Raw genomic sequence first — 16,081 nt, forward strand, 5'->3', positions numbered from 1 at the left:
GAAAAATGAATTCAAGTTTATCAGACATTTAAGCAAGTGAACCCTTGTATAAATAGCTGGCCGACCTTTCTTTTGTAGCACTAACTGCTTTTCTGTAGTTGCAGATTAAACACTCACAACGATCAGGATGAATCTTGGACCATTCCTCTTTACAAAGCTGCTGCAGTTCAGCGAGATTCAGGGGGTGTACCTACTTATTCCTCCCTGTCCTGTGAATGTTTACATGTTAACTTATGGCCAATAAAAATATGATAAAATGTAAATGTTTGGGTGGTATCTTGATTTAGATTCCCAAATTTGCTCATCAAGTTTCCGCCGAAAATGAGGACTAAAACTAGTACAAAAATAAAGCTGCAAAAAAAAAGTGCTAACACAATATACACTACACTATGTAATTGACAACTTCTTCTGGCCATTAACTTATGAAGCAGTTAACATCGTGTGTATAAATGTCAACATTCAGTGATATTAGTTTGTTGAAGTCCAGAGTCCGCTGTCAAGTTTACTCTCAACCAATATACCGTTGGAAACTCCGCAGCCACAGTCCGGGAAAGCATTACGACACTCTAACCAGCGGGTGCGTGAGGGAAGTGGAAAGCAGAACCGACATTAATCGATGGGAATAAACCGTTTTTAATTCACAAATGAACATTATAAAAAATATGTCACTACAATATATAAAATGTCTACGCTCCAAAAGGCACAATTTACAGCAAAAAAACACAGACAGCTGACAGAAAACAAATGCACAAAGACACACAGACACACAATAATCTGCGTCTTTCAAAAGAACATTATTCTACTGTACAATTAAAAAAAACAAAAAAACAAAGCATTACTATATAAACAACTAATAAAACAGTGGCGTGCAGGGTCAAATAATTCTGTCTATGTTGAGGACGTTTCACAGTTTCGCAAGGCATGGCTCAATTTCAGCCAAAACTGCAAACGAGTATGTTTCAGGCCAGTGGTTCCCAACCTTTTTTCGCCCCACGTACCCCTTGAGGCATTCATGCATACTTTGATTATTACCCCCTAACTCGAGGGATCCTGCCAGAATTAACAGTCTATGTGTATTTGCTCACCCTGTAATATTTAGTAAAGTGTTAAGTTCACAATAGAGCTAAAATCAGTGCTGCCGCTCCCTGTACGCTCATAACGCGCTGTGCGTTAAGCATTAAGTCTCAGAGGGGCACCACACTGAGTCCACTGTGATGGAACAGCATTGTACAGTATTTGCGCTGCTGTTTTATTCACACGGCTGACAAAAAACGCCCCATATTCAATGTACGATGGTAAAGAAGAGTTATAGAAACGTGTCCCAATGTGACCGATGATACAGTGCACAGAGGAATCCCTGTGCTCCGCGAGGAGACTTCACACAAACGTATCCATTAGCAAACTTAAGTTCAGATGTCCTGACAAAACATTAGTGTCATGTAGTGTTCTCGGCTGCGCTGCGGCTGCAGGGGCGGAGCAGAGAAACTGAGGTTCTGGGGGGAGGGGGCACCAACTATTAAAACCTTGTTAAGCACCGTCATCATTTTCCAATAAATTTTGATTTAACACCAGTTTGAATCTATTTTAATGCTCTTCTTTAATGACATTTAAGGCCTTGATTTTGGCAAAAAGCTGTTTGGGGAATAGAGTGACTTTTCATGCTTTTTAATGCCACATGGAAACCCTGGAGATAAACCTGTCCCTACTAAATCTGCATTCAGTCTGTCATATAAAGAGTACTCTAGAGATGAGCAGTGAAATGTCCTCAACACAAAAACAAACCCAGTACAGATGACGGCTTAAGAGCCTTCGTCTATTAGGGTTGGATTATTTTGTAAAAGATATGTATTTGCTTATCACGTTGCGCAGTTTCAATTGAGCGCTCCGTCAGCCAGCCCAGCCCAGCCCTCACAAGTTTACACATTCATACACAGGCACACTATATCCCGGCTGCAGGTTTTACGCGTTGAGGCTGTACTCCTGTTTGTAGCAGCAGGGCCGGCACACGGCGTTCACCAAGCCGTTACCGAGCTGGCACAGGCAGATGATGAACTCCAGCACGGCCAGGCCCAGAAGAACACACAGCAGAGTCACGTTCCACTCAACGATGTTCAGGGGCTGCTGGCACCGCGACCACGTATCCGGCTCCAACAGATACCTAGAAAACCACACGGTTAGACAAAGCTGTTCAGGAATCTTGGAATTACAATGTTCTTAAAGACAGTGCTGTTAGGGGAGACACTGTGGGCAAAAGTCCATTTTTTCCCATTTTCATTATCAAGTATCACTGCTTCAAGACAGCCTTTCAATAAGTAATAGTTTGAGGGATTTTATCCCTTTTTAGAGACCAAAGTGTGTTTTAAAAAAATACAAAATTACTCAAAAAATAATCATCTTAGTGGAATGACTTAAAAATGCTTGAAATAATAACTTTTGGAGAATGGAATGGTAATTTTGGGTACACTTCTTAAAATAAGATTGCAGATGGAACAAGCATGTTTTTCTTGCCTTCAACTTTCAATGTCTCTTTTCAAATGTTTCATTTTTTTGTTTTAAAGGCCCTACACTTGATTTATTTTTGGTTTACAATTAAAAAAGAGGCCACACTGCTTCACAGAGGTGAGTTTATATGCACTTTTCGTTTGTTACAGTAATGCTCAGGGACGGCTAGTATCAATGGGCTAGGCGGGTCAAGCCCCTCCTGCCATTTTTTGAAAAAGAAAAAAATTGTATTTGTCATTTTTTATAGTTTATTTATGTGCTTACGCACATACAAACATACGCAAACACGTCGGTGACCAGTAGATGGCCGTCACGCATGGTCGCAGCACATACACACACATTGGGACTGGATTGAAGTGACACAGAAGCTCCTCATTGGTCACATTCACTCGCACGCGGATTCTCAAAACACTGGAGAAACTAGCTGTTAGAGGATAACATTAAATCACTATTTATCATACTGGGTCAGGCTGTACAGCCGTACTATCTCTGTCATAGCCTTGACTGTGGTGCTCAGACTCTTGCGTATCAGTATGACGCTCTGAGAGGGTATTTATCCCTTTTCTGTGGAAGTATGGGCAGATTTCAATGGTAGGACTAGCACAATGTCTCGAGTTCATGTCTCCGGTGAATAAAGGCTATGACAGAGATAGTACGACTGTACAGCCTGACCCAGTATGATAAATAGCGATTTAATGTTATCCTCTAACATTAGCTAAATACCGGTGGATTACAGGGGTAGGCGACGGAAGATGAAGTGTGGAAGCAGCTGTGGAGTTTGTGGAGTTTCAATGAGGCTAAACAGAAATGCTAATAGCTAATGCGGTGAGTCCATTGGTTTACTGTTAACTCTGTTTCACATCATCTGTCGGTGTGCAGTGCTTTTAGCAGGACATAAACGACTCATTTCTGCTCTCATATCATCGTGCTTAGGGTAAATGCATTGTTAGGCAACAGCCTACTGTTTGTACGTTATGTAGCAGTTTGATTGCAGTTTATAGTGAAAACTTGCCTAGTTGTGTTTGTGGTGGCATGTCTGATGCTCCGAGTCTGAATGAGAGCTGTCTGTAACGTAAGTTCTGTGGGTATTTGCTGATTTGTGGCTAAATATCTCTTTTAAGTCTGACAAGCAGCAGTAAATGTGTTAAGTATACTGTATCTGATAGTAAAGCATGTATACCTAACACATGTGCAATAGCCCCACCTTGAGCTTACGCCACCGGCCGCCATTGGTAATGCTAACAAAAACTAGCCTGCAAACTCACAATCGAGTGCCTTTGAGTTAATTTCTCCTGTTTTATTTCTTTTTCCAGCGGTTCGTTACACAATCTTGGACCAACAAAAGATGCGCAATGGGGAGCGTGATGCCAGCAGGTCAGACATATCCCGGGGCTAAGGCAAACAAACAAAAGTCTTTTGTAATCCTAATCAGTATTTGTGACAGTGTACATGTTGTTCACCTGCCGCCCTGGTCAGCAAAGGGGTACGTCCATCCCAACATGGTGAAGCACTGAGGGCCTTGGATCAGAGCGAAGCCCGAGATGACAAAGGAGTAACTGGAGCCCAGCAGACCCACCACCGCCGCCAGCGCTGAGCCGCACATCTGACACAAAGACAGAGGGGAACAGGGCGTTAACTTGACTAATGGCCCGCATCTTATCGTGAACCCCTACCATTACTTTAACAATACCTGAACAATACTTTTCCAATACCTATACTAAAATATTTGTCATCTAGAGCCAGAAAACAAGTACATGTTTGGAAGATATGCCAAATTGGTGAAAAATGGAGGGAAATTGGGAGAGACTGTGGCAAAAAAAGGGAAAATTGGGGTAAGTAGGGAAAATATAAGCAATAAACGGCAGCCTATAGTATTCCCCCACACAGTCTCCCATCCAGGCCCAAGATCAGGCCATACTCAAGGCCTTATCGCGATAAGTTACGATAGGACTTTGAGTGTATTGGTCAGAGACTGGCTGAGACAGAGCAGGCACACAGCGCCCGCAGCTGGACTCTGGCCTGAGCTCTGGGAGTGTGACCCAAAACAAAGAGCGGCCTGTTTTTTAAAAAAGAAAAGAGGATTATCATTCAGCTCCAAACTACAGCGGATAATGAGGCTCAGAGATTTACTCGGCACTGGAGAAGTACTTTGTGAGTACTGTGTGGCTTGGGCTGAAGAATATTGATCAGTAAGGAGCTTTTTTTTTTTCATAAATTGCTTTATTATGAACATAGTTTGAAAGTTATATGTAAAGATGCCAAAACATTTAACTAGGGCTGGATAACGTTGCATTTTTTCTGATACCGATACTTGTTTTTGATGTTCTGCATATCCGAGATCCACAAACAAACCTGCCCCTGAAGACAGTTGACGCTTGCAACACCAATGGAAAAAAAAAGGCTTCTTGTCTTCATTCAGTGTCATTATCGGTCGTTTCCAGAAAAAAAAAAGTTAAATAGACTGACATGACCGACGTCCCCAGGTAATTCTAATCCCATGAGAATAGGGCCAAATTTAAAACTTCACTGAATAAATGAACTAAAGGAATGTGTGACCTCCTTCGTGTACTACCGCAGCCCCCTCTAAAGGGTCATGACCCCCATGTTGAAAACCCCATAGGCTTTGTGCCTGGAATGTTGCAGCAAACTTCCTGTATTCCACTTTTTAATTGAAAATTTAAAAAGATCTACAAGTTCAATTACATTCAAATCAGGTTGTTTTTCAAGCAAATGAGTTCAGGTTGTGGCAGAAGTTTTACATCTTTACATTATCCTTTAGCTTCAAACACTAGTGACAAGACTTAATCAAAAGTCTTATCACTAGTGAAAGATTTACATTGGAGCCTACGTACATATGTTTTTTAACAGGTTGTAAGTACTTTCTGCCACAGCATTTAAATGTATTTTCTGGCGAGGCACTACTGTCTTTCCACAGGAGGAAAAAAAGGGACAGGAAACAGTTACAGGAGTGAGCCAGAACTACGATGATGTTGCCATGCACTGAGTGGTTGGCCGGAGTTGGGATGAACCTCTAGATTCAGGATTTCGCCGTAGACTGGACTTTAGCCAGGGCGTTGCAAAGACTATAGTAGACTACAGTACAAAAGAAAGGAAGCAATAAAGAAGCAAAAAGCTGTTGTTTTTTTGGCATTCACTCAGAGAACATTTGGTGCTGATAAATCCACAGTTTGCTTCTCACCATGAGGCTCTCGTTCCAGCAGCAGCCACATTTCCCCAAAGTGATGAAGACCACGGCGGGCACCAGCATCTGCAACACAGCAACACGACAATTACGAAACAAACAGACAATCAGAGAACTTAAGTCATATTCTCAGCCTGTATTACCTCCAGCCACACCTGGGATGTGGAGTTTTGATTAGATGTGTAAATTAACGCATAAACCAAAAAAATAAATAAAAATCCACACATAGTTTACATTGCTCTGATACAGCTGCGCTCGACAGGAAATGTAAATCTCATCCAAACACAGCACAGGGGAGGAGATGTTCTTGAGGTCAGTGTCCCACACATTACTGAGCTCTTCCTGTTTTTTATATAGCATTTAAAGACCATGTGTTATATAGAGACGACCCACTTACAAGGACTGAACAACAACAGGTTACAGACCGAACTCCCAGCCACAAACAGAATGTGGTTTACCCAGGCCCACCTTAATGTACCCATAGACCCCGGGGCTTAAACAGAATTGTAGGCCACCCCCCTCCCGATATTTTTTTTTATCAATGTTAATACCGTTGTTAGTTTCTCTTATTGATACGGTTCTTTATCGTTTCGTTTATCAATTCATTAAAAAAATAGGCAATTATAATATGAAAAGAAATGACCTATTTTGACACAAACTTCCTCAAAGCATTTTTATAAAGTTAATGTAGAATGGTTATTAAATTAACGGGATTTAAAGCTATTTCAGTGGTAGACACTCTATTCTTATGAACGAGGGTCGAAGGTTTTAGTTAGTTTTATTCAGACGGGCTCTTTACAACGTGTCGCGCGGATCCTTAAACAGCGCAGACGTTTGGGATGGTGCGAGTGGTGCTATCTGCAGGCGTGTATCTGCAGGCGTGTATCTGCAGCTACTCCGCGCCTGCAGGTTTATAGTATAAAGAGGCTGCGGCGCAAAGTGGCATCAATAAGAGGCGTCGTTAATGAAGGAGTGACACGGCTCTGAGGAATTACTCATCAAAAGCGGTTTTCCTTGTAGATATACTCGTTTCTGCTCCAGACGGACAAAAGAGCCACTACACGGAGGCTGAAGAGGCGCAGAAGAGGACAGGGTTGCCGACCCCCGTGATAGGCCCTTGAATACGGTAGGCCCCTGGGCTCCAGCCCCTGCTAGCCCATTGGTTAAGGCGGCTCTTTGTTTACCAGATTCACAGCAAAGAAGAGGAGAGCAAAGAGCATTATATTGGAGAAATGAAGCAACAACTGACTAAGAGGCTCTACCAACACGACAGGGAAAGCTCTAGCGGCCCTCGGTCAGCAGTTCATCTCCAGCTTCAAGTGAGGTTCAAACACGCTACAGAAGAAAATGATAGATATAAAGGACCTGTATATTATGCTCTTCTACACATTAGCTTTAGCATATAATGTTTTTCAGTGTATGTATAACAAACAAATTAAAAAGTGAAGTGAAACTTTTTAAAAGCTCGAAACAACAGTTGCAGCTATCAAAAATAAATGTTTTGTAAAGAAGGCAATTTGAGCGTGGAGGAGTCCATGGGGCTGTCTGGATCATAGAAATAAAAAAGAAGCAGACAGTTAGCAAGCCGGCTAGTCGTTTGTTACCCTTTTTCTATAGCCGTTAGCATTTAGTCATCGGAGATCAAATTAGCTGCTGTCAACACATCGACCACATTCTAGCCAGAAATCAATAATAAATGTACAGATCTTTTGAGATTTTACTGTAGATAAGGATTAGTGTATAACAACGTCATGTGCTAAATGCTAACTCATATTCATTTGAGTTTCTGCATTATTAGCAGAGATTTTTCGGAAAATTCAAATGTTAGTTTAAAAGCTCAACACCGGATAATCAGCTCTGTGATAACTCATGAACATAAAACACACAACGTTGAATTTTCTGTATTTTCAAGTATCGTGTGTTTTCTTTTTTGTAAAATGTCCATGGTCGGTAGCTAGCACAGAGCTGATTAGCCGACGTTGTGCTTTTAAATTCTTTATCCTCACCCGAACGGAACACATTTTCTCCAGTTTGGCTTTACCCAAATCTAATAGCAAAAAAAGTAGCTTTTTCATCATGGCACGTTTTGATGAAAAAGCAACAAAATAGTGCAATGAAAACACGACAAAAAAGGGATTGAAAAAGAGGAAAACACAACAAAAACACGACAAAATAAGACAAAATGCTGCAAAAGAGCCACAAGAACATGATTAAAGAGTGATGAAAAAGTGACTAAAAAATGACAAAAATGCAGCGAAAAAACATTAAAAAAAATACGTTTTGTCGGTCTTCACTTTCAAATGAGACATCACACTGGCCAATAGGCTGTAAACTTTTAGATTTGGGTAAATCGAACTGGAGAAAATCCGCTCGGTGAAGAGGTTAAATGCTTTACATGTGAATTTTTCTAAAATTTTATGCTAAAAACAAATAGGATATTTTACGTTCAGACCCAGACATGTGACCGCGAGTGGGTGGGATCTCTATTGAGACTTAAACACATTCTTTTGGGAACCTCAGCATTAATATTTTGCAGGGAAAAAAAGTCTATGTAAGAAAAGAAAGTAAAGCGTGAAAGACTGGGCTTTTCAGAACATCATGCTAGCAAATCGATGGCGTCGTGATGAACACACACTGTGTGTCCTGGGGTCCAGTGATGGAATACGGGCTTTTTAAAATATGGAGGACAGATCGAGGCACTTTAGCAGAAGAAAAAAAAACTACCAGAGTAAACAAGAATTCAAAGTTGAGCATCACAACTTTGAATAGCCTACCTGCCAACTAATAATGTCTCAACAACAGACGCAAAGTCAAGGGCAGTGGGTCAGAAAGACCTCTTCACATCCCGTACGCCCCGCGACATCTGCGCTAATAAAAACACAGGACGGGGTGTAGGGAGGAGGAAAGGGGGAGAGGGGACGAGGAAGGAAAGAGGCTAAAGATAGATCTCTCCGAGGACACGGCTTTGAACCATGACACTAAATCATACGCTCAACTTCGCACAAATATGAAAAACAGATGATAACACAGATGATGATATTGGCGCCCGGGTAGAAGAGTTTTGAGACATTTGTCGAGCTCTTTGAGCTGCTAGAATCATTCTTCTTACAGTAACACAGTGGTTAGTGTGATTGGCTCACTGCGAGAAGGTCCTAAATTCAATCCCGTTTTCCCAAGAACCTCAAAAATGCACAATAGGCCTTTCCTCCAGCTGGGTATTCCTGACCATGGACCTGGCTCAAGATCTGGAGAAAAAGTGTGAAAGATCTACATCTTGTTTTTTTCTATGGAGAGACTACAAAGTATTCCTTAGCTACGCGTGTTATCAGTAAAGCTCATTTGTGCAAGCGGAGCAGATTAATCCAAAAATTACAACATTGGGATGGGTCCAAGTATTTCAGAAAAGCTCTGCTCTTTTGCTGCAAAAGTGTTTACTGTTTGGAAAAGAAAAAAAAACTCACCCAAAATGACTATGTAATTATTACCCTCTCGACTCTGTGACAAAGTATTTCTGTACAATGTATTAATAATCCTTCAAATGAGGCAGGTTTATGATCTTGTAGTACAGTTGTTCCCAACCTTTTTTCCTGTCCAAAACGGTCCCCTAATTGCATTAAAACATAGAAATAATGAACAAGTATTTATTTCAAACAAATAAACATCATTTGTTTAAATAATGTCTCTACAGACATGGCGCTCTGACTAGACTGTTGTAATGGGGGGGGGTCAACGTCGAAGTATACGTTATCTTTAAAATATGATTATGGGCAGGGATGTCATGATTCTAAATTTTTGAGTCACGATTATTGTGTCGAGAAATACTATTATCAAAATTAAGGAAGAAAATACCAAGAATTTTTCAAAACCTTTAAAGCACAGTCTCCATTTTGTTATTATTGCGACATAACAAACGCAGCAGCGCATGGTTCTTTTGGGACTCTTCCTTTGGCAACGTAATGCGATTGTCATGGATAAGATTGCTGATGATTGAACCTGGCGTTTTGAGGTGGACTTAACACTGGACGCTGTTTCTTCAGACTTTACCGGATCGCACCGTTTGCAATGGGTCCTAAAATTCTTAGTTCAGCTGACTGTGGGCTAAAACCAATGGGCGCTGGCTGCTCTGCTTTATGACCACAACCCTGGGGGGCGCTATTGCTGTAGTATCTCCATATCGCCACTAGGCCCCCATTGGAGTTTAGACACCTTAAAATCAACTTTAACGCCTGGTTTCAATGTTTTCAACACTAGACTAGGCTAGATATTCCTCCTGAGATAACGCTGGGTTAATCACAATATATGAAACCAGGCTGGTTTTCGTAATATGAATTTTTGAAATCTCGTACTTAATGAGGCTCGGACTGTTAGCATTGGAGCAGCGCGAGCTACACGTCACGCAAGGGCCGAGTCTACAGTGAAAATCCCGCCCGTATGTCCTTTTTAGGAACATGCTTCGTCAGAGCTGGGGAGGGGGAGTCTGTAAATCCCCCATGAATTCCTCCACGACCGTGGTCATTATGGTAAACGGGGAGGAGTGAGCATAAGACGTCCATTATTTTTACAGTCTATGGCTAAAACAACCGCGTGACTGTAAAACCGGTTAAAATTGACATCACTAACTATGGGTCTGAAACCTTCCTTATTTTTCTTTTTATATCCTGAAATCATCTTGGGACTCCCAGGTCAGTGCCTCACCCGACTGTGGGACCCCAACCCCCACTTTGGGACTCACTGTCCTCGTTCTGCTAGTATCAGAAAGTGAAAAGTTCTTCAGCTCCACTAAACAATCATTATACCTACCCTTGCATCCATAAAGAAGAATCCTTTTTCACCGCTTCTGAAGAAAACCTAGAAAACGCAGGACTCCTTAAAAAGCACACTGCGTTGGACTCATTAGCCGACAACTCGCTGTCCCAGGACTTAAGGCCTTTAGCAGTGCAGCGTGGAGCCCACAGATTATGCACACAGATCTCCATTGTTCACCAACAACAAACATCTTCTACAACTTCTACAAGGAAGTTCTATGTTTCTCTGTGACCAAACTACAATGCAGCGCTAAATGTGGGAACAAGGGACTCCGGAAGTGAGCATTTGTGTCATTTGTGTGTCATGGATGTGTGTCATTTGACCCGGTGACTCAGTACATCCAGCTTCAACCTGTCAAGGCATTGTCACACATAAAAATGTTAATTTCCACTTACAAAAACAACATTTTGCCAATCGTATACACTCAAGTCATTCACTTTAAACTGAAAATATGTACAATTCATTTCAGATGTGTAGTTAGCGCTGGCCCGAATTGGCTGCCATTTTCAAACATTTGTGGTATGACTAAAGCCATGTGGGAACAAATAAATACTTGTTTCATTCTCACATTATGCAGAAATAACCGATTCGTCAGCATTAGGAGCACAGAGTCACATACATAGTCAACTACAGTCTTTACGACACGCTCTGGCTCAACTGAACCCATTCTCCTCTATGTTAAAAAGGTAGGATACTGCGGGTGAGATTCATATTTCATTAACAATGCCTTTCTGTGCTGAAATGAATGATCGAGTTGACAGGAAACACTTTGCAATGAACATAAAATCCCTCTTAGCTGAGCAGCTTAAGCCTTTTCTGTGGCCAATCGATATTTGACACAAGCACAAATTTGGCAAGTGTCCTCGAGTTTCCGAAAAGCGTCAGGATTCTGAGAATACATCCTGATGTTTATTAGGTTATTAAATGGCAGTGTTGGTCATAATGAACAGTGTACAATACCGCAATACTATTATGAAGCTATTTTACTTTCAGCGTGGCCTGTTCCTTTCAATTCAAACACAAATCTTAATCAAATGAACCAAAATCAGAAAGATTAAGAGGAAACTGACCTGTGTTTGAGTTTGTGAAAAAAAATTCTATTTCAGTCTGAGGGAAGACTTTTGAGGTTTTGTGATATTTCGTAACGGATATTGCATCACCTAATAACGCAATACAATACCTTTCACAATATATTGAGCAGCCCCGTTTCATATAGAAAAAAAGAGTCTTCCACCGTGTCACCCTTTAGGAAGAGCTTGACTTCCTATTGAAAGACATCATTTCCTCCTTTTCTTATTGGAGTGGCATTGTATTGGATAGCAAAAGTGAGCGCATGACCAAAATATGCTAGCTTAAGATCACCAATCTTTGAATACGTACTTAGCTCATTTTTGTTGACAGTCAGTTTTTGTTTCACGTGGAAAGGATCGATATTTACAGGTATTAACAAAAAAGAAAAACAGCTTCAAACCTCTGCATTTTGACAATAAAAGTCTACCTCAGTTTAATAAAGGACAGCGCAAGTCAAGCCTCATTTTTAAGTAAAGAAATAGAGCATTTCCCTGAATAAACTTTACTATATAGATTTAAATGGGAACTTGTGAATTCAAAGTCTTCAGCCCTATCAGCAGAGGAACCCCTATCCAACAGGAACTGAAGCTCCAACAAGGACTGGGCGTTCTTCCACGGTCTTGGGCCCTATCTGCAGAGGCACAGCCCTGGGTCTATCTAGAGCCTGTCCATCCATGGGATCTATAGGCACTCTAAGACTGAAGCTCTTTTTCAGTCTTGTAATTAACCAAGTTTTTAAGGTGTTTGCAGAAGAGTTGGATGACATCTAATTCCTGAGCCTTTAAAGGTGCATTATGCAACTTTTTATGGGGAAAAAAAAAAGATGATATTTGTATGTATTTGACCTTGCAGTGACCCAGCGGCTGTATGAGTGGTCAGCATGACGCCTTTACTTTCCATCCCACTGGTCACCAGGATCAATTGTTTAGAAGGTTTTCACTGCTGACGGACCCTCTCACCAGAAAACCTACAAAACAATTGATCCTGGAGCTTTGTAGAGACCACTGTGATTGAAAGTAAAGGCACCATGCTGACCACTCATACAGCCGCAGGGTCACTAAGGTCAAATACACACAAATATCAACTTTTTTTTTTCCCCAGAAAAAGTTGCATAATGCACCTTTAACCTAAAAAAGGCAACATAAAATGTTTTGTCTGCACTTACAAATATCTACAGTAAAATAAAATAGAATAGACTGTCAAGAAAATAAACACATAATTTAAAGCCTGGTTCTACGCATGGTTTAATCCATCAAAATATAAGCGTTTTTTATTTGACACATAACATGCCTTATAACTCACAATACAATTTTTAGTAAATACTAATATTTACTTCTGTTACCAAGAGAAAAGCCGGCCACTCACCAGCGCTCCCCCGCCGCCCAGCCCTCCGAAGTACCAGATGTAGTGCGCCAGCCGGTCCTGCTGGAGGTAGGAGATCTCCCCCATAGGGAAGAGCAGCAGCAGGTTGGCCACGATGGAGCACACGGCCAGGGGCACGAGAGCCAGGCCCAGGGAGCGCGCGAACCCGACCGAACAGCACATCTTCTCACGGGCTAAACAAGTCCACCGCCCGAGCTGGGGGAGAGGGAACCGACAAGTGAGCAACTATGTGAGAGGAGAGAGCGTTAACCAAAGCCCCCCACCACCATCCCCATCCCCCCTACCCCCTCCTCCCCTCCGCCTCTTTAGAGACAGGAAACTCACAGGAAAAGAGCGGACCAATGGGTGCGAGGGTCTGAAAAATCCCTTAAGATGGAGTGTGTTCCCACAGCGTCTTATCCGCAGCTGCCTCCTACAACAAGAAGCACCATAATCAAAGTGCATTTTTACTTGACACATTAGAGATGAGGTTTATCAAAAAGAAGGATTCAGAAAGGACTTACCCCAACTTGCAGTCTGCGACTTTGAAACTTTTCAGAGTGTAAAAGTCTGCATTTGAAGTAACGCCAGCGAGGTCTGCTGTATGAATCTAAGCGAGGTTTTATGAGAGAAAGGAAAGACTGTGGACTGACTTATAATATTATGGGAGGAAATGTCATTACCAACAGTTACAATTCCACAAATCCATGCATTTTCCCCATTTCGGCTCTAGCCAAATCTAAAAGCTTCTCGACTGGAGACCACCTGTGTAATGCCTGATCCTAACTTTATTGTTGCGTTGTTGCCATGTTTTTGATACATTTTTTTAGTGCTTTTGTTTTCTTTTGTTACTTTTTTTACTCATTTTTGTGTCACTTTTTTGTCATATTTTTTGTCGGGGTTTTTTGTGCTTTTTCATTGATTTTTTGTCGTGTTTTCGCCTTGTTTTGTCACTTTTTTTGCTGTGTTTTCAGGAAATGTACTCGGTGTTTAAAGGGGCTAGATGCAAGTTAGTCATTTTATGCTCACTACTGCCACCTCAGGTCTTATGCATAACTACAGCTTCTATATTGAGCTCGTGCATGACGGCACTTCGGACCCGAATACGAGCGATCGCTGTAATTGTTTACTTCCGCAATTTCGGATGTTTTGGTGAATGGAAATAAAAAAAGTTCTCCCATTGTACAAAGGTGGTGACAAACATTTGTTTTGTAACTATCGACCTATTTCCTTGTTGTCACAATTTTCAAAAATATTGGAGAAATTATTTGTTAAAAGATTAGATAGTTATGTTGAAGTTAACAATATAATGAATGATGACCAGTTTGGTTTCAGAGCTCATAGGTCGACAACAATGGCAGCTGTTAGTTTCATCTCATCTCTTAAAATGGTAGAAAATATATCACCATCATTAGATGAAAAATTACATACAATTGGAGTATTTTTAGATTTACAGAAAGCTTTTGATTCCATCGATCACAAAATATTATTACATAAACTGGAAAAATATGGATTCAGGGGAAATGCACTTTCGTGGTTAGAAAATTACTTAACGGATCGTTTCCAATACGTTAACTTAAGTGGAGTTGTGTCCCGCTTACAGAGAATTATTGTGGGGTTCCGCAAGGTTCGGTTTTGGGCCCCAAGCTATTTCTGTTATATATAAATGATGTTTGTAAAGTATCGGATGTTCTTAATTTTATTCTCTTCGCGGACAACACAACGATATATTGCTCTGGCCCAAATCTTAAGGAGCTTGTGTTGGTGGTTGAAAGAGAATTATATAAACTAAAAAATGGGTTTGACGTGAATAAATTGACACTTAACTTAGATAAAACAAAATTTATGGTATTTAGCAATAAGGAGATAAATGATGAGATGAAGATCAATATTAATGAAAATGAAATAGAAAGAGTATATCATATAAAATTTCTGAGTGATTATTGACTGTAAAATGACATGGAAACCACATATTTTAAACACGCAAAAGAAAGTATCCAAAACTATTGCAATTTTGTATAAATTGCAATATATTTTGAACAAAAAAGCATTACATTTCTTTATGGTTCTCTTGTCACACCATACCTAACGTATGGCATAGAGATTTGGGGAAATACTTATAAAACTGGAACCAATCCAATTTTCCTATTACAAAAGAAGATCATCAGATTAATTAATTATGCACCTTACAATTCACCAAGTCATTCACTGTTTATCCAATCAAAACTCCTGAAGTTCTATGACTTAGTCGATTTGTACACGGCAAAGTTCATTTACCAAGTTAAACAAAATAAAATCCCTAAATGCTTGCAAATATTGTTTACCCAGCGAGAAAGTAACTATAATCTCAGAGGAACATATATATTTAATCAACCGCATGTACATTCTACATCAAGAAAACACTGTTTATCAAGCAAAGGAGGTAAATTATGGAATAGCTGCTGCAATGAGTTAAAACAAGCTACGTCTCTTTTTCAGTTCAAAAATAGAGAATAAGAGAGAGACTAATAAGAGAATAATAATGGATAAATATTCGATACAGAATGAAAATTTATTAAATATGCTTCTGGAGCAGACAATGGTCCACCTGTGTTAATTCAGCGAACGGATAGTTATTACCATTAACGTGCTGCATTCATGATTTAAAAGTGAAGGGCAGGCACAATAAGCTTTAGCTTCTGCCTGCGCCTGGTCATTTATTTTGTTCTTGGCTTGACTTGTATGTTTTGAATGTTTTGAATCATTTGTAAATGACCAAATCGAAATAAACCGAATGGTAGGCAACAGCTGATGCATACAGGTCTCTAACTCGGTTTTATAAAATGATAGATCTGTTACAGTGCAAGAGAAGCAATGCACTGTTTATGGACATTGTTTTTTTCTGATTATAGGATTTTAATAAAATGTTTATCAAATATGAAAATGCCTACCACAGCCAACGGATGTGACGACATCGCGATCGCTTGTATTAACACCTTTTGTGACAGTGCAGGATTTTAGAGGCAGCTGTGGTGAACAGGTCTGAGCTCATTCTACACATGTAGGGGGATGAAAACACTTAGTTTTAACATTTTTAAACTCCGTATAGTCCCTTTAAGATGTTATATTGTAACAAAAAGCTCCCTGCTGCAGTTTATT

General features: G+C 40.4%; 2 protein-coding genes across 2 annotated transcripts in view; one reads left to right on the forward strand and one right to left on the reverse strand.

Annotated features, from left to right (window-relative positions):
- LOC306977348 (E3 ubiquitin-protein ligase RNF14-like) overlaps nucleotides 1–16,081 on the forward strand; it is a 324,872-nt gene that overhangs the window by 197,556 nt on the left and 111,235 nt on the right. The window lies entirely within an intron of this gene.
- On the reverse strand, nucleotides 1,173–13,178 carry tm4sf18 (transmembrane 4 L six family member 18). The gene is made up of 4 exons (XM_079574736.1): nucleotides 12,947–13,178; nucleotides 5,702–5,770; nucleotides 3,963–4,105; nucleotides 1,173–2,158 (listed from the first exon to the last, which is right to left on the reverse strand). The coding sequence occupies exons 1-4, from the start codon at nucleotides 13,124–13,126 to the stop codon at nucleotides 1,960–1,962; spliced, it is 591 nt and encodes a 196-aa protein (XP_079430862.1). The 5' UTR covers nucleotides 13,127–13,178; the 3' UTR covers nucleotides 1,173–1,959.

Source organism: Gobius niger (assembly GCF_951799975.1).
Source record: "Gobius niger genome assembly, chromosome: 17".
NCBI classification, from domain to species: domain Eukaryota; kingdom Metazoa; phylum Chordata; class Actinopteri; order Gobiiformes; family Gobiidae; genus Gobius; species Gobius niger.